The 22,328-nt window shown below is 46.5% G+C and overlaps 1 protein-coding gene across 1 annotated transcript in view; it reads left to right on the forward strand.

Annotated features, from left to right (window-relative positions):
• Positions 1-13,034, forward strand: part of ndst2a (N-deacetylase/N-sulfotransferase (heparan glucosaminyl) 2a) — a 30,490-nt gene extending 17,456 nt beyond the window's left edge. Inside the window, exons 3-15 of the mRNA XM_041049740.1 lie at positions 1,198-2,861; positions 3,783-3,870; positions 5,327-5,481; positions 5,799-5,984; positions 6,951-7,079; positions 8,171-8,353; positions 8,479-8,575; positions 8,668-8,791; positions 8,948-9,122; positions 9,226-9,396; positions 10,393-10,502; positions 10,638-10,740; positions 11,086-13,034. Of these exons, the coding sequence (XP_040905674.1) occupies positions 1,788-2,861; positions 3,783-3,870; positions 5,327-5,481; positions 5,799-5,984; positions 6,951-7,079; positions 8,171-8,353; positions 8,479-8,575; positions 8,668-8,791; positions 8,948-9,122; positions 9,226-9,396; positions 10,393-10,502; positions 10,638-10,740; positions 11,086-11,211 (2,721 nt within the window). The 5' untranslated portion in view covers positions 1,198-1,787 and the 3' untranslated portion in view covers positions 11,212-13,034. The remainder of the gene's footprint in view (positions 1-1,197; positions 2,862-3,782; positions 3,871-5,326; positions 5,482-5,798; positions 5,985-6,950; positions 7,080-8,170; positions 8,354-8,478; positions 8,576-8,667; positions 8,792-8,947; positions 9,123-9,225; positions 9,397-10,392; positions 10,503-10,637; positions 10,741-11,085) is intronic.
• Positions 13,035-22,328: the final 9,294 nt, after the last annotated feature.

Below are 22,328 nucleotides of genomic sequence, written 5' to 3' on the forward strand. Positions count from 1 at the left end.
GATCATCTGAACCCAGCCCCGGTTTTAAAAACGTCCCCTTTTGTTCAATTCAAAGATGCTCAAACAGCATGTCTTCCAGGTTTCTGTTTAACAACATAGCTCCTCATAGCGTTACTTCATTCATGTGTCCCCGCATTACCAAAAATAACAATGAGTGAAGGGACCTCCCATCCCAAGCATGTTTAAGTTTATTTTCAAGTTTATGAGCATATCACTTTTCTTTGTTGAGACCACTAACATCAGCAACCTTGTCTCTAACAATTAAGTGTTTTACAGAGATGACAAACTGTGTCTCAGATGGTTTAAATGGTTTGTTATCCTGTGTGTGTGTCCATTCTCAAAGTTGTACCCATCACCTCAGTCTTTTGCCAACACAATCCAGAGTCTGTTCACACACTCACACACACACACACACACACACACACACACTGAGCTCTGGGACCACCACAAAACTTTAATTGAGGCCCAAACAGTAGCTGATTCACTGCATGGGCCTTCTGCTGACCGTGGTTTTGTCTGCTCTGTGTGTGTCTGTGTGTCTGTGTCTGTGTGTGTGTGTGTGTGTTACGCCTCATAGTACTCCGCTTCCAAATGCTGCCGGGAGCTCCTTTAATTAGCACAGAGAGCCAAAAGAATCGAGGTGACATGCATGTGCACACGCCCACGCACATGGTTACTATTCCCACACAAAGCAACGCAAATTCTTTCTCTCTCGTTCGCACCAGAATAACAGTGGTGGCTGAAGGACCACACACACACACAGACACACACTCTGAGGCTCGGTATGTCCTCAGGGTCATCATGAAGGCAGCTGTGTTTGTGTGAATCTTTGATGATTTAATAATGTTCTTTTGAATTATGTGCAGTAAATGGGTACATTCATTAGCAGATCGTTCCTGAGACCTCGGATTGATTTCAGGCTTCTGTGTGTGTTAGAGCACATTCTTTGTGTGGAGGCATTGTCCTGTTGTTGTGTTTCCGTTAGATATTTTATGTGTTTAATCTAACATGTTTAGATGTGGACACACTGTACTTTATATGCTCATTATCTGTGTAGAAATGACTGGGACTTTTTCATCCAAAGATAACTCTTAACTATAAATGAGAACATGAAATGATTCCTGATTGAAAACTTACTTTTTTTCCTCTTGTCCTTCCTCATCCCCTTCACCTACCCTCTCTCCCCTCTTCTTCTAGGTGTCTTTTTTTGGGGATGTCCAGGCTAGGTGGCCCGAGGGGGTTCGGCCCCAAAGCACAGACCACCGGCACAGACACTCCCGCTGCTGAGAGACGACCCGAGCTACAAGCTACTCGGCAGAAGGACACATCCACATGTAGAGACACCTGCGCAGCTGCTTGAAAGAGAGGACAGACCAAGCAGCAAACAGCTGAGGCTGAACTTTGGACCAGATATTCTGGACCCAGCTGGTCCTCAGACAGAGGTCACCTGTTTGGGTGATAGCTTTTACTCCACCAGGCTCAATTTGTCCCTTTTGAATCTACCTGAGTTTTACATTCCATCCATCTGTCCTCCCTCCTTCCACTCAGTCCTCTGAGTGGGTTTTTTTTGTGCAGCAGAGCCAGACGAGTAGAGCAGGTAATGGATGATGCTGGCCATGGTGACCTAGTGTAAATGGCTATTCCTCAGCACAGCTTAGTGCCAGTATCTACTGCTCGATCTTCCTTCTCCACTCCCCCCTCCTCTCACCCCTGCTCCACCTCTCTGCTCTCTTTGCCTGTTCACCGCTGCTGCTCGCTGCCCAGTCCTGCCGCTCCCCTCCAACACCATGGTAGGTGCAGGTTTGGGTGTGTGGAAGCTAATGCGAGGAGTCCGCCAGCTGGAGCTTCACCGCCTCATCCTGGCACTGATCATCTTCTGCTTGCTGTCCATGGCCTTCCTAGCGTACTATGTCTCCAACAGCCCCAAAATCAAGGAGGCCCCTCCTTTACCCTTCAGTGACTGTGGTGGAGGAGGAGGGATGTCACCAGGAGCCAGTACTGGGGCCGCTGGAGGAGGGCCAGGTGTCCAGAGGGCGCCGCTTTTCCTCCCCCCGCGTCAGGGCCGACTACGACAGGTGAAGGCGGTGGACAATTCCAGGACAGAGCCTGTAGTTCTGGTGTTTGTAGAGAGCATCTACTCCCAGCTGGGCCAGGAGATTGTAGCCATTTTGGAGTCTAGCCGTTTCCACTACCGGACAGAGATTGCTCCTGGTAAAGGTGACATGCCCACGCTGACAGAGCGTAACCGTGGACGCTACACGCTCATTATCTATGAAAATGTGTTGAAATATGTCAATCTGGATGCGTGGAACCGTGACTTGCTGGACAAGTACTGTGCTGAGTATGGAGTAGGTGTCATTGGCTTCTTCAAAGCTAATGAAAACTCTCTCCTCAGCGCGCAGCTCAAAGGGTTCCCCCTCTTTCTACACTCTCACCTGGGACTCAGGGACTACCGCATCAATCCCAGTGCTCCTCTACTCTACATCACCAAGCCCAACCAGGTGGAGCAGGGCTCTTTACCAGGGGATGACTGGACCATTTTCCAGTCCAACCACTCTACTTACGAACCAGTGCTTCTGGCCAGCACCAAGTCCTCTGAGGCGCTGGCACACTTTGGACCCAGCCCCCTGCGGGCCCTCCATGCGACGGTGGTCCAGGACTTGGGGCTCCATGATGGCATTCAAAGAGTTCTCTTTGGGAACAATCTCAACTATTGGCTTCACAAGCTGGTGTTTGTAGATGCCATCGCCTACCTGACGGGGAAGAGGCTCTGCTTGTCCTTGGACCGCCACATCCTGGTGGATGTGGATGATATATTTGTCGGCAAGGAAGGAACCCGTATGAAGGTGTCAGACGTGGAGGTGGGTGAGCTATAGTGTCATTCTGTGCACACCACGGTTCTGGTTCACTCTCTGTGTGGCGTCTTAGTGTTGTTTTTGACTACAGCAGGTGTTTTCAGAGAAGAAGCTGTAAAAGGGATTTTGATAGCTGAAATGAACTGAAACCTACAGGCCCCTGCAGTTAGAAAAACATGTTTACAAAAAAAAAAAAAAAAGGAAAAAGCCCACGGGAGTTGGAAAAGGTTATCAGAGTTGTGTGTATGCAGGTTTTAATTGTGTAAACCCGCTATGTGAATATATATTTAAAGAGGTTGGGGTGGAAATGAATGATTCATCTGATAAATTGTGAGAATATTGAATTAAGTTTGCGTCAGCTGTCTGTACAGGTAAAAAGCTAGCATTAGCACTAAGGAGACGTATATTAATGGCACTCTCGTGCTCTTTTATATCGTTAATTGCCGCACTTAGGAAAGATCTGACAAATTGTCACCGCATGAGGTATGACACCCACCCCAACACTGGGCAGAGAAAAATGAGCGTAACCAGTCTCAAACAGCAGCTGGATATGGCCAGGCTAATCAGGAGAATGGCTGCATTCATTTAGTGATGCAGAGTTCTGCCACTGAGCCGCTGATTATGAAGGAGGTAGAGTTTATGTTTATTAGATGCTGGCTTTAAGAACTGTTTAGCCTCCGTATGGCTTGGTTTTATGTGGTCTCTTTTGTAAAGTTTATTCCGAACACCCTTCACCTCTTCACCCCTCTCCTTCCTGAGCAAAGAACGGAGCTGTACAGTGGGTTGCAGGTTACACAAATCAGAATAAGGATATGAGTATAAAAAAAAAACAGGACTGTTTAAGTTTTTTATTGAATAACTATGAGTAAAAACTTGATGTTGTCATTTAGTGTGAACTTAGTGTGTGTATTTTTCCTCCTTTTACAGGCTCTACTCAACACCCAGAACAAACTGAGAGCGCTGGTCCCTAACTTCACCTTCAACTTGGGATTTTCTGGAAAGTTTTATCACACAGGTATGAAACATCTGAAGCATCCTCTTATTATACAGCTGTGGAGCTTTGCCTTTGTGTGTGTGTAAAGAGGAAAGTTTCAACAATGCAGCACTCGTCAGGAATGATCATCGGTACCTTCACCTTTAACTCAAAAGCCTTTGTCGCTGTAAGAATTGATTTTTTTTTTCATTGCTGTAGTTAATTTATATGCCGGTTCTGGAAATCAAGCCGGCGCTATCATGAGAATTTAAAGCAAACTACTCCACTGCTCCCTCTCCTCCCTCTTCCTGCTCTGTTATCCTCCACTCAGCCCTTCACCTACATCCCTGTAGTGTGTGCAGTGTCTCAGCTAGTGGTGCAGTCAGACCAAAATGCTTCTGGAAATTTACTTGCTAGGTATGTCCTCCAAAGGCAGGAGGGGAGGGTGGGGTGGGGGGGCAGTCGGGATCTTACTAGCTTGTGAGTCAGCCATAGAGACATCTTCCAGCAGCTACTTCCAGCAGTACTAGCTTGAAGCCTCAGTGTGAGAGGAAAAGTAGACCAGAAGCACATTGACGTATTGATTGACAGACTGTAAGCTCCCGCCCCGGACTTTGACCTCCTGTGATTGGTTTGAGGTCTGAGGCTCGCTCAGAAACTTTAGGAGAACAGACTCATTGGAGATGTGCCAGGCCTGACAGGAACCAATCACAGCACAGTGTGTTTTGAGAGTTGATTGGTGTTGTCTGGGAGGCCCTGTTCATGCACAGATCTACACTTTCACACACCTGCGGAGTTGGGGGGGGGGGGGGGGGGAGTAAAAGCTTTGCTCAAGGGCACCTCAGTGGTAGTTAGGGAGGGGCAAGCACTCTTCTTTTTCCCTTTCCTCACATTAATCAACCTCTTAATCACAGGTGTACTCCTCTCACCTTCAGTCCCAGCATGTTTCTTGTGATAGGTTCCAATTTTGTTTTCCACCAAAATTTTATAAACATAATAATATTAAACAGAAAAATAATAAAAATCAAAATTACTGTCACAAAGCAATGTAATCATTTTCAGTAAAAAGACAAGTTAAAAATGGGTAAAGGCTTCATTCAATGTTTAAAGGTCCCAGCACTACCTCATATTTACGTAGTCAATTAAAGATTGCTTTAATAAAACTATTAAAAAAAACAGTTTTACCTGTAGTGAATACCAATAACAGATCAGGATAATGGTTCAATTGTTACCAATATTGATTCAGATACTTCAGCTCGGGATATCTGCCAGTACTAAGTACACAGGAGCGCCATTTCATTCACTCATTAAAAATCTCACTCTCTCTCTCTGTGTGGAGCTGGTTGGAATCGATAACATAATGCCAGAGTGAGTGTGTAACTGAGAGCAGAAGCAGACTGACATAGAAACAGCATTTAATGTGGATCAAGCCACAGTAATTTGGTTTAAAGTGTGTGTGTGTGTGTGTGTGTGTGTGTGTGTGTGTGTGTTTTTTCAGGTACTGACGAGGAGGACCAGGGAGACGACATGCTGCTGCAGCACAGGATGGACTTCTGGTGGTTTCCTCACATGTGGAGCCACATGCAGCCTCACCTCTTTCACAACGTCAGCGTCTTGGCGGAGCAGATGAGGCTCAACAAGATCTTCGCTCAGGTTAGCAGCGCTAATACACTGCAGGCGCAGTCACCGCGTGAAGGACGGAGGAAGGAGAATGTAGTTTTGCTGGCTACATGATCAACTAAAGGATTTTGTAGCAAGAGGATTTGTGACTGTGTGGCTACAGAAATAGTCAAAGGCATGCGGCCTGTTGTAAGGACTATGGATTCATGAGCTGTCTTGTGTTTTAGACATTAGTATAGACAACTTTCTTTTTACCTTCTGCCTCCTCACTTGCCTGCATCCTGTCCTCACTCCACACCTCCCTCCCTCCCTCCCTCTCTCTCTCTCTCTCTCTCTCTCTCTCTCTGCAGGAGCATGGTATCCCAACAGATATGGGCTATGCTGTCGCTCCACACCACTCCGGCGTTTACCCAGTTCACAGCCAGCTCTACGAGGCCTGGAAGTCTGTGTGGGGCATCAAGGTGACCAGCACGGAGGAATACCCCCATCTGAGGCCAGCTCGATACCGCCGTGGTTTCATCCACAATGGCATCCAGGTCAGTCCCTTGCAGTCCCTTCGATCAAATACGTGCCTTGCACTGATGTTCCCACGGGTAAACCTTCCTCCACACTGACTCACGTTGCCGTCAAGAACGACAGTCGACGTGGAAGTGACAGTGACACCCAGCAGCTCTGCACAGCTGCAAGGAAACCTAACTTCACTCAAAGTCTCAGGAAGTTGTTTTTTTTTTTTAAACAACTTTATGGAAACCTTTCATTTTAAGGTTCAGTTCGCAGTAGTCAGCAGAATGTCTCATAGACATTGGTATCACAGTTCACATAATAAATAAAAATTCATAGTGCTTAGACAGAGGAGCACGGTGGATCTCTGGGGATCCGTATATTCTGCAGTGAGGAGGTAGAGTCCCTCTTTATGCAGAAATAATACATTGAAAAAACTGCTTGAAGCAATTGTCTCGTTGGACAAAGACCTGCAGCACCTCCTACAGGGCAGCAGTGGAACAGGTTGTAGGTAGGAGCCGATTAGACTTTGTCTGGAGAAGTGATTTCCTCTCCATACAAACTAAAGGTCAAGCTCCAATCATATTGTGTAATTTTACTTATAGCATTTTGAGTTAGAGGAGTTTCAGCGTGAATCTGTTCTGATAGGATTTCAAACAAATCTTGCAGTTCAAATCTACTTTATAACCAACAGCAGCTCTTCATGATGGAAATACCTGCAAATAAACCCCCTTTTTTTTTTTTTTAGCCCTTGTGCTTTGCTCCCAGATGCATATTGACACGTCACATCTTAAAAATACTGGTTCCTGTTTATTTATTTAGAATGCTGTGAGTCTTTTAATGCACTGCTTTTAGAGCAATGCACGGGGCAAACAAATGATTGAAAGTGTGTCAGCCTTTATGCAGCTGTACCAGTAATGATTTAAAAACAGGCAGCCACAGTTAGGATCCTGTTCCACAGATACACACGGGAAAACCGATGATCTGCTTGTGTGTTTCAGGTGCTGCCCAGGCAGACCTGTGGTTTGTTCACCCATACAATCTTCTATAATGAATACCCAGGAGGCTCCAAGGAGCTGGACAAGAGCATCAGAGGAGGGGAGCTCTTCCTCACTGTCCTCCTCAACCCTGTAAGGAAACCAAACCCCATGTATACACGCTGAACCTGTAGGCTCTTTTATTGAACTGGTTTGTTTTGTTTTTTTTTACTGGAATAGCTGGTTTATAACACACTCTATGTGGTCATCAGTGTGTGTCCCGACATGGCTTCATGATGAGAGCACCATGTCAGTTCTGCAGAGTTATTTGTTTTGTCCTCGTTCTCATTTTGTAAATCACACACTGCTCATCCAGCACGAACGCTGCTGGACATCGGCTCGTCACTTTGAAATAACCTTTGACCTGTCAAGCAGCTTCCCCTTTCGTCCAGCTGCTGCTGGTTACATGGTGACAGAACGTCAGCAAAACAGAGGACGTGATTGTGGACTACAGGAGCAGGACACCCCCCCCCCGTTCACATCAGTGATGCTGAAGCTGAAACAGTGTGAAACCTCTGAACCCTTACACTGCAGTTAGAGCAGTACACCAGCGTCTCTCCTGGAGGATGAGGAGGTTTGAAATGGACTCGTCCTCGCAAACCTTTTACAGATGCACCGCGGAGAGTATCTGGACAGGTTGCATCACAGTTTGGGACCCCAGGGCTCTCCAAAGAGTCCTGAAGACAGCAGAGGTCATCACTGGTAGTCCACTCCCCTGCCATATGGGACGTTCGCCATCTGCGTTGCCTTGGTAAGGCACCTAAGATCTCCAAGGACCGCAGCCACCCAGCACACAAACTGCCAGATGGCAGCACGGCGAGCAGACGAGCACACGCCTCCAGACCCCCAGACGGTTTCTTTGACCAGGCCGTCGGCTACTGAACCGTAACACCTGAAACATGCAGCCCACTGCACTCGTCTCTTTAAATGACCGTGCCCCTGCTAGAGAGACACCGTCATATGTCTTCTCGCCCTTGCACTCATGCCCTGTTCTATCATGACAGCTGCTCAGACCCATTGCAGAAACCATCACTCATGTCTCTGTGTTCTCTATAATTAAAACATCTCTACTTTAGCCATTTATTTAGACACTGGTGATCATGTAGCAGATCAGTTGCAGGGTTTAGCTGCAGAACAACACTTCCAGTAAGTTTTTCATCTTAACTTGTTCCCTCTCAATCCAGATCAGCATCTTCATGACCCACCTGTCTAATTACGGCAACGACCGGCTGGGTCTGTACACCTTTGAGTCTCTGGTGAAGTTTGTCCAGTGTTGGACTAACCTCAGGCTGCAGACACTGCCCCCCGTCCAGCTCGCTGAAAAATACTTCCAGATCTTCCCTGAGGAGAGAGACCCTCTGTGGCAGGTTGGTACAACAGTTTTGTTTTTGAACACTTAGTTTGAGATTCATTTGAACTGTGTTTGCAGGAAAGGAAGAAACTGTGTTTAGAATTGGACATTTTCTTATTTGACTGGATTATTGTTTTTCAGAATCCCTGTCATGACAAGAGACACAAAGATATCTGGTCTAAAGAAAAGACCTGTGACCGACTCCCCAGGTTCCTCGTCATCGGACCCCAGAAAACAGGTATCGCGCTCTCTCTGCCTCCATTTTCATCTTTACCTTTAGTTTGCCTATGTCTCTCTTCGGTATGATAAATGTCCTGTCTTTACTCACAGGCACTACAGCGCTTCATTCATTCCTGAGCCTCCACCCGGCGATCACCAGTTCCTTCCCGAGCCCCACCACCTTCGAAGAGATCCAGTTCTTCAGCGGAGCGAACTATGACAACGGGATAGACTGGTAAAGGACTGGACCACCACATTCTGTACACAGATAGAGAGCCCACAATTCAGTTCTGCTGAAGTGGTCCCTGCAGGGGTTAAAGTGGGGTTGATGATGTACGACAGTATGTACATTTAAAGGGCCCAAAGTCACCTGTTCTCTTTGTGTTCTCAGGTACATGGACTTCTTCCCATTCCCTTCTAATGTCAGCACAGATTTCATGTTTGAAAAAAGTGCCAACTACTTTGACACAGAGGTGGCTCCTAAGAGAGCTGCCGCCCTGCTACCTAGAGCCAAGATCCTGGCAGTGCTCATCAACCCGTCTGACAGGGCCTACTCCTGGTACCAGGTGAGAAACCAACATTCGCCACTCTGCTGGCAAAAAACCTGCGGCAGTCAAAACCCTCTTCACTGTTAAACCTGATTGTGATTGTTTGTGTCAACGACCACAGCACCAGAGGGCCCACCAGGACCCCGCGGCCCTCAACAACACTTTCCATTTAGTGGTGACAGCAGGCCCCTCATCCCCCAAGGACCTGCTGGCCCTTCAGAGACGCTGCCTTAATCCTGGGGCCTATGCTGCTCACCTGGAGCGCTGGCTGCAATACTACCAGCCCAGCCAGGTAACTGATCATTGCACAGCTTCAGGGCTCTGACTGCAAACGCCCTCTGTCACCTCTAGTGACAGAGCGAAGACCTCATGCCACGAAACTGATTCACATGCAACTAAGAGGGGAGACACGTAACAAGGAGCAAGGCCATGAAGAGCTTTAAAAGTCAATAGTAAAGATCTAAAAAAAAATCAATTCTAAAATAAACTGGCAGCCAGAGGAAAGAGGCAGCAGCAGGCGTGATGTGATCACTCCTCTTAGATCTTAGTTAAAAGTCTGGAGTTCTGAACAGTTTGGAGCTGATTCATAGATTTTTCTTTTAGGCGGGTGAAGAGGCTGTTTCAGTAGTTAATTTGTCAATAGCTGTACTGGCACAAGCAATCTGTTAGTAAAGTTACAGAGTACTCCACAAGCACAACATAAAACATAAACCAGCAGCAGCAGCTTCTGAGGTTTGTCCAAGCTCCAAGCTTACAACAAGTTCTCTAATATCAGCTCACAGGAAGTCAGTCTCTAATGTTTACATGTGTGAACACAGAGAGTTTATTGATCGTGGCTCTGGAAACATCTTTAAAGAGCTGGAACGTGAAGCTTAGCTCAGCGAAGAGCAGCATCCCTGGTTATGTCATGCGTAACACGGAGCACAGGACTTATAGATGTAATACTCCAGATTAAACATTGTATGGACAGAATATGAAGATGCTTTTCTGAGGAACCACATGGGTTTTGTTGCCATAGATACCATCCAGCTCAGTAAGCAACACATCCTGTGCCAGTTAAGCATAAATGAAATGGACGGATGTGCTCTCAGCTAATGTTTGCTAATGCGTCAGACGAGTGTCTGTCATTGAGCATCGTGTCAGGAACCTGCATGATGAGCATCAGCTGAGTCACAGGGTCCACATGATGCAATGACTTCTTTTCTGTGTGTGTATTTGTGTGTGTGTGTGTGTGTGTGTGTGTGTGTGTGTGTGTGTGTGTGTGTGTGTGTGTGTGTGTGTGTTTCAGTTGCACATTGTGGACGGCGCCCTGCTGCGGTCCAACCCAGCGCTGGTGATGGAGGGGATCCAGAGATTCCTCGGTGTCACTCCCATCTTCAACTACACCCAGGCTCTAATGTTTGTAACACTCTCTCTCTCACACACACACACACACAGTTCACTGTTAAGGGAACAGTTCAACTTTTCTTCTGAACGCAAAGAAAAACAAAGCTTAACTGAGAGAGTAACCCAGCAGTGTCGATGTGTCTGCAGGTATGACGACAGCAAAGGTTTCTGGTGCCAGCGGGTGGAAGGAGGCCGAGCCAAATGTCTGGGGAAGAGTAAAGGCAGGAAGTACCCAGAGATGAGTCCCGAGGTACGTGTACACCTCGCACTGTCGTCACTGGCAGCTCTTTAAAAGGATCATTCTGCTTTACTCAGACTTACTAGTTGTAGCTGTGACCATCAGTTCTATCAGTAATACCAACATCATACTCACAGTGTCCTCTTGTTGTGTAACAGTCTGTTTAATCAGTGTTATCCTTTAGAAGCTCGGCAGCTGCAGAGTAAACAGAGGAGAGGCTGGTTTTATCAACAGAAAACCTAAGAAACTCTTCACCTTCAGCATCTGTATAATGTGTCAGGTTATTTTTCTGATCTCTGACCTGTCCTGGTGTGTGTCTGTGCGTGTGCGTGTGTGTGTGCGTGCGTGGGCACACAGACGCGTGCCTTTCTGACCGAGCACTACCGCGAGCACAACATGGAGCTGCTGCGTCTGCTGAATCGCTTGGGCCAACCGCTGCCGTCCTGGCTCCGCCAAGAACTCCAGAGCACCAGCTGGAGCTGAGGGACGCAGACAGGACGCACCACCGAGAGGCCGGGGGGGGACTGGAGTCTGTAGATGAGCCAACACTTGGCTCTGGATTAGACTGGACTACCTAATCTGGAATCAGCAGCAGGACACACTAAAAAGAGCTAACGAGGTTAAAGCTGATGTTACCGGTGCTCGTGTTCCATTGGCAAAAAAACCCCAAAACAAAACAGACAGCATGAGATCTTTCTGAGAGCGTTGGGGGGCCCCTCGTTGGAGAAAGATTCCTGTGGACTCTCCCCTCTAGCTTCTGATTTGTTGCCAACCCCCCCCCCACCCCCCTACGAGCACCGGGCAGCCGTCGGCCTCAGGTTGGTGTGCGCGAGACGAGAAGGGGGGGCCGACACTGCACACATCAGTTTGCTGTGGATCCAGAGGGCCGGGTGACCAGCAGGTCTGAGGTCTTAAAGAACGGATCAGACCGCCTTAATGTGAGGAGAGAACCTTCACTGGATGAGATGTGGAGTGTATGGCTGGACACAGGACTAACATGCACCAACACACACACCACTCACACGTCTCATCTCTCCACAAGAATGATTGTAAAGCAGTCCATTTTCAAAAGCAATTGTATATGTTAGGTCTTTTATTTTTGGGGGGGCGGGGACAGAAAGTACAGGCAGACAGTCCAAATCCTGGTCCAGTTCTCTGTTACACACACACATCTACCTGCAGGTGGGGGCAGCAGTCAGGGTGCTGCATTCCCTTTGAACCCTCACTCACAGGTTTCCAGTCTGTGGACTGTGGGAACAGACATTTTAAAATGGGTTTAGTTCATGTTCGATGACAGGTCAATGTAAATATCATGTTTAGATTTTGTTCCGTGACTTGAGGCCCAGGTTTGGTCCAGGCTGTGTCCACGCTCACATCCTGTCAGGGAAGCTGAGGTCTCCCCTCTGTTCTCCAGCTCTGATTTGAGACACTCACACTCTGGTCTTTTAACCTACATCACTTTTTTTGTTTTTTGTTTTTTTGTGTTTTTAATGATGAGGATCATTATTATTAAATGGAAATGTTCCACTGCAGATTGACACATTAAATTTGTCTCCAGAGACCAGGGGTTATCCTAAAGGGGTATTCAAGAGACAGATCGTTAAAGAAATAGTCAATGGACGTAGCAAAGGCCAAGTTAGTCCCAAGTTTGGGTCGAGCTCCAAAAAACCAGACTCCTACATTGCCCACAATGCAACTGGGCTGCATCTTGTCATTAGACCCTTCCTACCTTGTAGATCTCACACTTCTCGTGTCCAGTTTGTAGCTCAGGCTTTCTGTTCACATGACTGAGTTAACATCATGGTGACATGGTGAGGGTTTTCATCAGACCTGACAAATCATAGAGCTGGACACAGGACTCACCAAGACCACTTCACTGACCTGGTCATGGTCATTTAGGGGCAAGTTAACCCTCTGGGACAGTGATGTGCTCTGAGACACAGCCCTGGACCAGAGCTGCAGCGTGGGTCCTGTTTGACTGTGGGAGGGGGATAAGCATCACGGTCAGTAAGAGATGCACCCTGGGTAAAAAAAAAAAAAAAAAAAAGTTAGAAAAAAAATCCATCACGTGTTTGGAAAAACCAAAACCGAATGCTAAACACACACCACCCCCGACACACACACGCGCGCTTTGTCTCCATCCGAGGACGGTGACCCCACAAACGTCACGGGACAAGAGGACAGACATCAGAGCAGAGTGGAGACGAATCAGAAGCTGCTGTCTTGTTGTTTTCTGTTTGTTTTGTATAAATGTCAAAAAGGCCAACACTGTATCATCTCTAATAAACACATAGAGAGGTTGGAAATGACGTGTGCTGCCTCTGTTTGGAAACTCACATCACGTATGTCAAACTAGAAAGGAGAAGTCATCAGTTGTGAGGCTCGTCCATCATGTGTTCATCTACAGGTTTGATACTTCTGCTGTCACTTTCCTTCCTAACAGGTGTTTGCATGTGTGAAACTGGTCTGAGAACAGCTGAACAGCTCCCCCTGGTGGTCAGTGTGCAGTGTGGGTCCGTGCCACGAGGTCCTGGCCATCAAACGGGGAGCAGGATGACGGTCATACTGTGGACTGGCTGGTTGGTGCAGAGCCTGGAGAACTGCTCAGTGACTCACACGGCACCGTGGAGACTGAGACATCATCCAAGAAGTAATTTAAGGATTAACAGTCCTCTACACAACTACACACACACACAGACACACACACACACACTGCAAACACCCAGAAAAATGCTTTAATACTTGGAACACTCATGAAGAGCAAGCAAGTAACATCGTACAGAAACTCACACACGGAGATGCTCCAAGAAAATCTTGGCCTTAATCTGTACGCAGCTGTCACCCCCCCCCCCACACACTCCCCCATTCCAACACACACTCACACAGACAATAAGATGAATTCTTTATATCCCTGCACAAACACACTCATATACTTGCAGCACTACACAACCCTAATCTCCACTGGGGTCACCGGGGTCACGAATAACCTTTCAGAGATAATTGAACAGTGGTTTTTCAACATTAGTGTTAATCTGCATCGTAAAGTCCACAAAGTCATGATGATAGACAGAGATAGATGAAGTCAGTGGGTAGAGTCAGAAAAACCAGGGACAACTGCTGTTATAATACGATGGAACCATGCTTCGCACCGCTCGTCCTGCCGTGTCCACGCTCTCACCGTTATCACTCGTTTGGTTTCTTCCAGTTATTCACCTTAACACCAACTGGGGCTAGAAAGCTCCTGGTTCTCCTAATGTTCTAATGCAGTCGCACATAGAACCAGCTCTGAGAGATGAAGGTCTGCAGGCAGCTCAGTGTTAATGCACAGCATGGCTCTGAGAGACGAGCTGAAGATTCAAAATGCTGAATGCTGTTGGTGTTCCAGTCTGTAGATTTTCATCTGAATAAGATTCCAAGCAACCTCATAATCAGACTTTTTCATTTTCAGGCTAGACTCCACTGCTTCTTCTGCAAACAGCTGGCACCACTGGAATACATCAAACCTCCAGAGCAGAGCTGTATACAGGTTTATGCACCCTACAAGACATCCATCCACAGGCCACAGTGTTGATCCTGCACACTATGTCTCCTAACATGATTCAAAGATTGGTGTGAAGTTTACTGAGCATATTCCTGCTCCTCAGAGGATGAAGCTTTGTGACCAGCTGTGTTTTTATTTGTAATAAATGTGCAGAATATTTGTCAGTACAAGCAAATCCTACCTACAGGGGCCGCTGATCCAGCTCCTGACTTACAGCTCTGTGTTAGCAGAGGCTGCTGTTACAGATTAGTGTGACGTATTCAGCAGTAGCTGGGAAGAGAGAGGTTTACTGTACAAAACAAAAACATAGTCATCCTTGGGTTTTATTGATTTTCATTAAATAGTCAAAAAAACAAAACAAAAGAAATCCAGATGTTGAAACTGAGGTTTGATGGTTACATGCTTTCAAAACACTGTGGTGTTTCACAGTAAAAGAAGTCCAGCAGAATCCAGAGCCACAGAGCTGAACATGTATATGCTGAAGCTTCTGAACATGAGGGGCAGGCGGTGTGGGTGTGTGGTGGTCGAGAGGCTCTAAAAACAAGGCGAGTCACGTGGGTGTCTCCTCTTGGATTTTATCTTGTGGCTCTGTCCCAGTCTGGTTCTGTCCACGTTTCCTCCTTGTCACCACCGAGGATCACATCCTGAATATGACCGAAACCGTGGCACTCAGTGGTCATTTTAAAATCAGATTTTTTTTTTTTAAACCAGGATTTCTGCTTTATGTTTTTTTTAAACCTGTTTAGTCAATAATTCACCCTGGAGCCAGGTGGATTTCATCAAGCCACGAGTCCCTGCAGTCAGTTAGGATAATTAATATAACGAGTTTGACAGATGATGTGAGTCGTGCTGCCATTATCGGCTCCGTCTGTAACCCTGACAACACATCCTCCACTGAGAGGAAACCCAAACAAATCTCTCCTCATTCATCTCCCACCTGGTGTCAAATGACCCCTCAGTTCTGTTGTCTAACATGGAGGCTGTAATGAAGCAGGGTTCATCAGGGACAGACTCTACTTTCTGTATTTCTGTTATACTGGGAAAATACTTAAAAACTTTTTTTTTTTTTTTAAATTCTGTGTCTTCACCCTCCACAGGGGCCGTGCTGGTGCCAGCCATCTGTTAACATGTCATCGTCATGCTCGTTTGTGTCCTCCATATATTTCTCACACACACACACACACACATATATATATATATATATATTAGGGAGATGAAAAGCCAACGAGCTGCTGTGTGAAATTGGCTGTGGCTGATTCAACCACAGAACATGAACAGTTCCTGGCTGATTTGTTTTGGCTGTCTGTTATCTCATTGCTGCCTGAAAAAACACACACACACACACACACACACAGGCCCCACTGAGTATTGCAGTTTCCATAGCAACAGTGATAGTGATGGAGAGTGGGTTGGTGTTGGTGGGAGGTTGAGCAGAGAGAACGGCAGAGAGTGTGAAACTAAAGCAGTGACTGAGGTCAGAGTGGAAGTGAGTGTGTATGTGAGAGAAGATTGAAAAGAAGAAGAAGAAGAATGGAGCCAAAGAAAGAGAGAGAAATGAAGGGGGGGTGTTTTCTTTACTTTCTCTCTGGTGCACACATTCATTCATACATCAGCCCCGCTCCCCTCTTCCCAGGTGGAGGCACAGTGACGCGGACTGCCTGACTATCTCCTCTCATTATCATTCCCCCCTCCCCCTCCATCCGTCTCTCCCACTACAGCTGGATAAGCCAACCACTAACCCAGCTCCGCTCTCCGTTACAGAACGGGGATTTGAAGATTGCATCCTCACATTTGTAATCAGATGTAGGGAGAGGATTATCTCAAGGTCTCCTCCATCTTGTGAGCAGCCGGGGGGGGCTGCTGTGACAAAGGAGGGAGACGAGGAAGAGGAGGCTGCGGGGGAGAGCAAAGAGGCAGCTCGCTGAATGGCGTGGAGTTAAAGATAGAGAGGGAGGGAGAGGTCACCTGTGGATGTGAGGAGGAGGAGGATGATGAAGGCTTTCTAAGGAGCTGCACCCATCACCCGACTCATCCGACGGGGAGAGGAAAGAGCCTCAGCGGCAAGTAGATCACTGTGAAAGGTAAGCTGGAGGATGAAATTGTTGAAATCCTCTTCTCCGCTGAAGAATACACTGATCTTGTGTGTGTGTGTGTGCAGTTCTTATTGCATATGTTTGTGGAAACCCACCATGTATGTGTCTGTTTTGTGTACATGGGTGTGAATCCCACTGGGCGAACGGTGTGCAGAAGGGTGTGATGTACAAGTCTTGGGTTCTGGTTCAGAAGGGTTCAGCCCACCTCCAGGGGTAATTTTAGCACCAAGAGACACCGAGCGTCGCTTCACTGAATGAGTCAGAACCTAAAAATTTCCCACACCTGTTATGTGTGTGCCAGGATAACTGTTAAATCAAAATTTGGGTTTCAAATTTGCACAGCATTTTTTTTTTAGAGTTTAATGAAGCTAGCATCTGAAACTTTCTTTCTGAGAGTGAGGTGAGAAGAACAATACCTCAGAGCAGGAGTCAGGGCGTGGTTAGCCTAGCTTAGCATAAAGACTGGAAGTGGGGGGAAACGGTTAGCAGAAATACACCAGACATCACCTCTAAAGTTCACTCATTTAACACCTTATGTCTCGTTTGTTTAATCTGTACAAACATAGAAACATAGAAGTTACATTTTAGGTTTTTCTGGGAGGAACTGTGACTGAATTATTTCTTGTTGCACAGCAGTGGACAGGCGCTGTGTCTGGCTACCTGCACTACAGCTGGTGACGCTGCACAGACGTGCTGGGCAGATAAACTGCTGTGTCAGCGGGTGACTCCCCCTAAAGCCATAAACTATCTTTATTTATTTTTTATTTTTTTATGTTTCTGTTAATTCACTAATTAGATCAAATCAAATACAACATGTTCATCAGGGAGCTTTAGAGGTGTTGATAGGTGTGTTTGTGGACTTTGGACAGAGCCAGGGTAGCTGTTTCCCTTTGTTTCCAGTCTTTATGCTAAGCTAGGCTAACCACGTCAAGATTGACATAGAATATTTTCCAAAGAACTGTTAAGAACCAGTCCATTAAATGCGACTGAAACTTATAATGGCGATGTTTGAGTTTAATCTGTTTGGGTTTTTTTTTTTTCATCAATATAAAATCATGAATTTACATGTGAATTCCTTCCATGTAGCCTTAGAGCTCCTGTCTGTGCTGCTATGTGCCTCTGATCGAGTCACTTGTCGAACCACCTGTGCGTTTTGTCTCAGGTTTATGTATTTTTGGCGCCATGCTAAATTTTGCCTGACAGATGAACTGAAAGCTGCAGAGACATTAATGTCGTTTGGAGAAGGCAGCATTGGTTTGGCCGTGCTCAGCATGAAAACACAACATCATATAAGCTATTGGAGCAAATCGTGCTCCCTCACAGTGGTTTTGCTTGTTAAGATAAAACAGATTTTGGCATGAAAGCCCAGTTTCTCAGTTCTGTTCCTGGCTTCACTCCTAATTTCCAATAAATTCATCTTTTCTCATTAACTGAGTGTTGTTGGATCAGTTTGTTACTTTAAATCAAGTCAGCTTAAATAATTTCAGAGCTCACAATCGTGAGTTCAGTCTTGTATGCGCTGCACACACACACACACACTGCAGTTCAACTTAACAGGAAGAAGGCAAGCTGTTGCTGTTCCGGCATGAACACCTGATCCACAGAGCACAGAGTGGACCTTGGACTTGACATTTGCTGTTACCGGGCAGGTTTTTGATATTTTTGGTTTCCATCATTAAATTAGTATAAATTCAGTATCTGCTCTCACCAGCAGATGGCAGGCGTCTTCACACAGATTTGTGTTTGATTGCATGATTTACAGAGTAACTTCAGCCGGTGTTTGTGCAGCAGTGATGCACTGTGACGCTGAAGTACCACAACTTTTCACTTTGCTTACATGGGACATCATCAGACATCGTTATCAGACACAGAATTAATTCATGTTTAATCAAACTACCACACAGCAAACCTGGGCCTGTGTAATATTCCAGCAGAGGGAAGATGAAGAATGGGGCCCAGTCACTCATTTTTAACCCTGGGGCCACCCCATCAGGTTTATCCAGCCATGTACTACAGGAGCAGAGTTAATAGAGAAGTGGGCTGCAAATGATGACGTATATGAATCATGTTTGATGCTAAGACAGGTAACTGTGGATGGGCTGCCAAGTAAGGATTAGTGTTAGCCTAACTGTAGTTTAGCTGCCATTCAAAATTGCCTGTACATTGAATTTTCACTGCTGTGTGTGTGTGTGTGTGTGCTGTGCCTGATCTGATCAAGTGTGAAACTTCCACACACTGTTTTATCTCTTCTCAAAGGTCTTCCATGGCAGAGGCCGGGCGTCCTGTGTCGGAGCTGTACCAGCAGGGGGGAACAGTTTCCCTGGAACCAACCCTCTCCGGTCAGTCCCTCTTACACACCTCCACAAGCTCCACACAGGCCATAAAACCCTCCGGACTGGCTGGAACAGCAGGGTACACCTGCCAGGAGGAGCCAAAGAAGGCAACTCCTCCTACCAGAGAAACTAACTGCAGCGGTCCGAAGGTTAGAGGAGAGCCTGGTGATCAGGAACAAAGTCCATCCAAACACTGTGTGCCCCCCAGGGTTTCAAGCCACCCCCATAGTCTGACTGAGATGAATGTACCCTCACATCAGCCCGAGATAGTCGTGCACGCAACCAATGACGTCCCTCAGGCTGGCAGGACACTACAGAGTATAAACCCAGCTGCTCCGCCCGTCCACAGGAGCCACTTAGACACTTCACCTCTGGTTAAACAAGAAGTGGCCCCCCGGGCTCCAGACAGCGAGACTTGTGGACTTGCTTACCATGGGGGCGATAAGAGCATCCAAGAGGCTGAGAGTCACTGCATGTTAGCCTGCAAGCAACCCATGCAGCTGCAACAGTGCAACATTGTCACCACTATTTGCCGAGGGGCCAGCAGCGGAGAGGGTGGAGCACAGCAGCCTCCGAGCAGGTGTGTCTGCATCTCGTCCCCGAAGGCAGCAATCAAGGTGGAGGGCATGGAAGAAAAGGGTCATCTTCTCCCCAAATGTGACAAGACACTCTGTTATGACTCGTACGTCCATCACGCCAGTTTTGAAGACACATTTGCTGCCTACTGCCACCCCCAGCCCATCCCAGCCCACCCCCAGCTGCTGCCACGCCTGGCAGCCGCAGAGCCGAGCTGCGACATGCAGCGTGCGATGGCGCCTCCTTCAGCAGCGAACCACCTCTCCCTGCCTCGCCTCATCTCCTCCGTCAGCGAAACGGGCCTGGATGCCAAGCATCTGCTGCGGTGCTGCAGCCTCAACTGCTCGTGGATCAGCTCGCTGCCTCCTGGCGCCGGGCCACAGTCCCAAAAACACTTCAGTGGAGAGGAGTGCTGCGGCAGTCCCATTGGCCATGTCAGAACCGTGACCCGGGACATTGGGACTATGACAGCCCACAGAGAGCTGAGGGACGTGGGGGTGCAGACAGGACAGACTGTCACTCCTCATGTGTTCCCCCAGATCTGTCTGACAGAGGAGAGCAGAAGTGAGACCTCCTGCAGCCAGACGAACACTGATAGTGATGGAGGCAAGAAACCGGGTGGAGCTCCCAAATCCCCCGTGAAGGAGGTGAAGTGGGATGCAGAAGGGATGACATGGGAGGTATATGGGGCTTCTGTGGACCCTGAGGAGCTAGGTCTGGCCATCCAGAGACACCTGGAGCTGCAGATCAAGGAGACAGCAAGCCGTGCGGCCAAGCTGTCACGCCAGAACACCAACACCTCCCGTCAGAGCGGGAGCACCAGCTGTCAGAGGAAGAGGAGCAGAATGATGGGCTCCATCCGAACCTGCTGCACTCACACCACCACAGCCGTCGACTGACTTACTCAGCTGACTCATGGACAGGACAGTACCTGAACACTGTGTTTAGTAGCCAGTGTGGCTACTCATAGCCTCAAATATCACCCATCTGCTCAGAAGGTCTATGGAAGATAGAACAACCTGCGTACACACAAGAACGGCCTGCATCAGTGGAAACGCTTCACATGAAATGATGTCTTATAATTAAAGATTTATCTTATTATTATATACTCCAAAATCAAAAGAAACACTGCTGAAAAGGAAACAAATGATAAACTAAAAGCTGGTTTATTTTCCATCATTTGTTGTCTGTGGTTCAATATTTCAAGGACTGGAAGTATGATCCCTGCAGCTGTGCAACAGTCCTGCAATAAACACTGTGCTTGTAAAGCCTGTGGTGATTGTGTGGGGCGGGGGAATAATAGAATTTAAGTATGTTAATTCAGTGTTGCCTCAGCTTAACCCTAACCCCTGACCAGTGGCTGCCACCCCCCCCCCCCCCCCCCCCCCCCATCCTTCTTTCTCCTCTCCCCCCACGGCACCTGGCAGAGGGAGCCACTGACAGTTCCTCAGCTAACCCTAACCTTGATCCCTCACACACCGGTCCACAGCCTCAAAAACAAATTAGCACCTCTCTTATACAGTCCACAACAAAAACTGAACATACACATAAACACACACATACACACAGACTGACAAAGGAAATGGGTGTGATAATGATACAAAGAGAGACTGACAAATGAATATACCTGAGGAGACAGACAGATCATGTCCTTTGGAAGGGAGCTTCCCACCTTGTGGCCTCCAGAATAAATGAATTCTGTACATATGTTTTCACACTATGAAAACCAGATGTTTTAATGAATGACCAATGGATGAATTTAGGTACTTACATGTGATTGTCTGTGACTGAAAATGATCAATAGATGATCAATCCTCAGCGGTCTATTTTTACCAAATACACAGAAAGACTAACATCACTGGAAAATAATTCTTCGCCAAATTTTCTGTACATATAACGCCTGGATGGTTGTGGCTACAGAGAGTACAAATATTGTCGTATGCAAACAAAGGTACATCAGCTCTGCAGCATGTGGAAAATCACTGAAACAAGAATAAATGGACCATGAGCAGATCCTGGTGGACAGCTGAGGCAAAATGATGACACTTCACATGACAAGTGTTGGTTACATATAACTGTCAAACCGCAGCTAAGTTTCTTCATCTACCCCAGAGCTGCATTCTTCCATGTCTTCTTGATTTTCAGTTTTTATCAAACCTAAGTAAGTTCCAGGACCAGGTTTAGGGTATGCTATAACAGCATGGGCTGTGCTGGTGTTTGAACTGTATGTAAATTTCCTCAGGTTAACTTATTTACTGTGTTAAAATGTGCTCAAGCCAAAAAATCAAGAAAAAGACTGAACTCCGCTTTGTGGCAGTTGGTAATTAGTTTTAATTTTTGTTCGTTTATGCTTCTAAAAGTTTCTTTTTAATGACTTTGGTCACATAGTTTCTGTGCTACAATTAAAAAACAACAAAAAACAAAAAAACAGTGGTTAAACAGTTGGATGTTCAGTGAGTTCAACTCAGTCTGATGGAAAATCTAATGATCACCTGTGTGAAATGAATAAATGATACAGAGATAAATAACATGTGGGGTCCATTGTTCAGATTTTCTAAAAGATAAACCTTTCTCTCTTTTGCCTACAGTAGATTAAATAAACACACTGACGACTGATTTATTTACTAGCATTTTTCTTTTTCTTTTTCACCTGCAACCATCTCCACAGATCTGTTCCCACTTTGTCCTGGCAGCATTCCCAACTTTCCTCGTTGCTTATGAGTCAATAAAAATGATATTTAAACTCACTCATTGTATAATCTTATATAATCATATTTATGTAATTAAATCTTTGGAGATATTTTGAGACTCCATAATAAGCAACAGTAGTGTTCTGTGGGGGATTATTGGCAATGCCAGAAAGAAATCGATCAGAAAGGCCAGATGTTTTAAACACTTTCAAAATACTGATTTCTTTTTAAAGCCAAAGTTAACTGAGAGCATTGTTGGTTTGCTTGTTAAAATGGTGGTTGAATTATATTTCATTGTGCTTCGCTCTGTAGAGATGTAGGAGTAGATATATTCCACTTCTAAACAACAAAGAAGCCTTTTTTTGGG

Source organism: Toxotes jaculatrix, chromosome 11 (assembly GCF_017976425.1).
Source record: "Toxotes jaculatrix isolate fToxJac2 chromosome 11, fToxJac2.pri, whole genome shotgun sequence".
Taxonomy (NCBI): Eukaryota; Metazoa; Chordata; class Actinopteri; family Toxotidae; genus Toxotes; species Toxotes jaculatrix.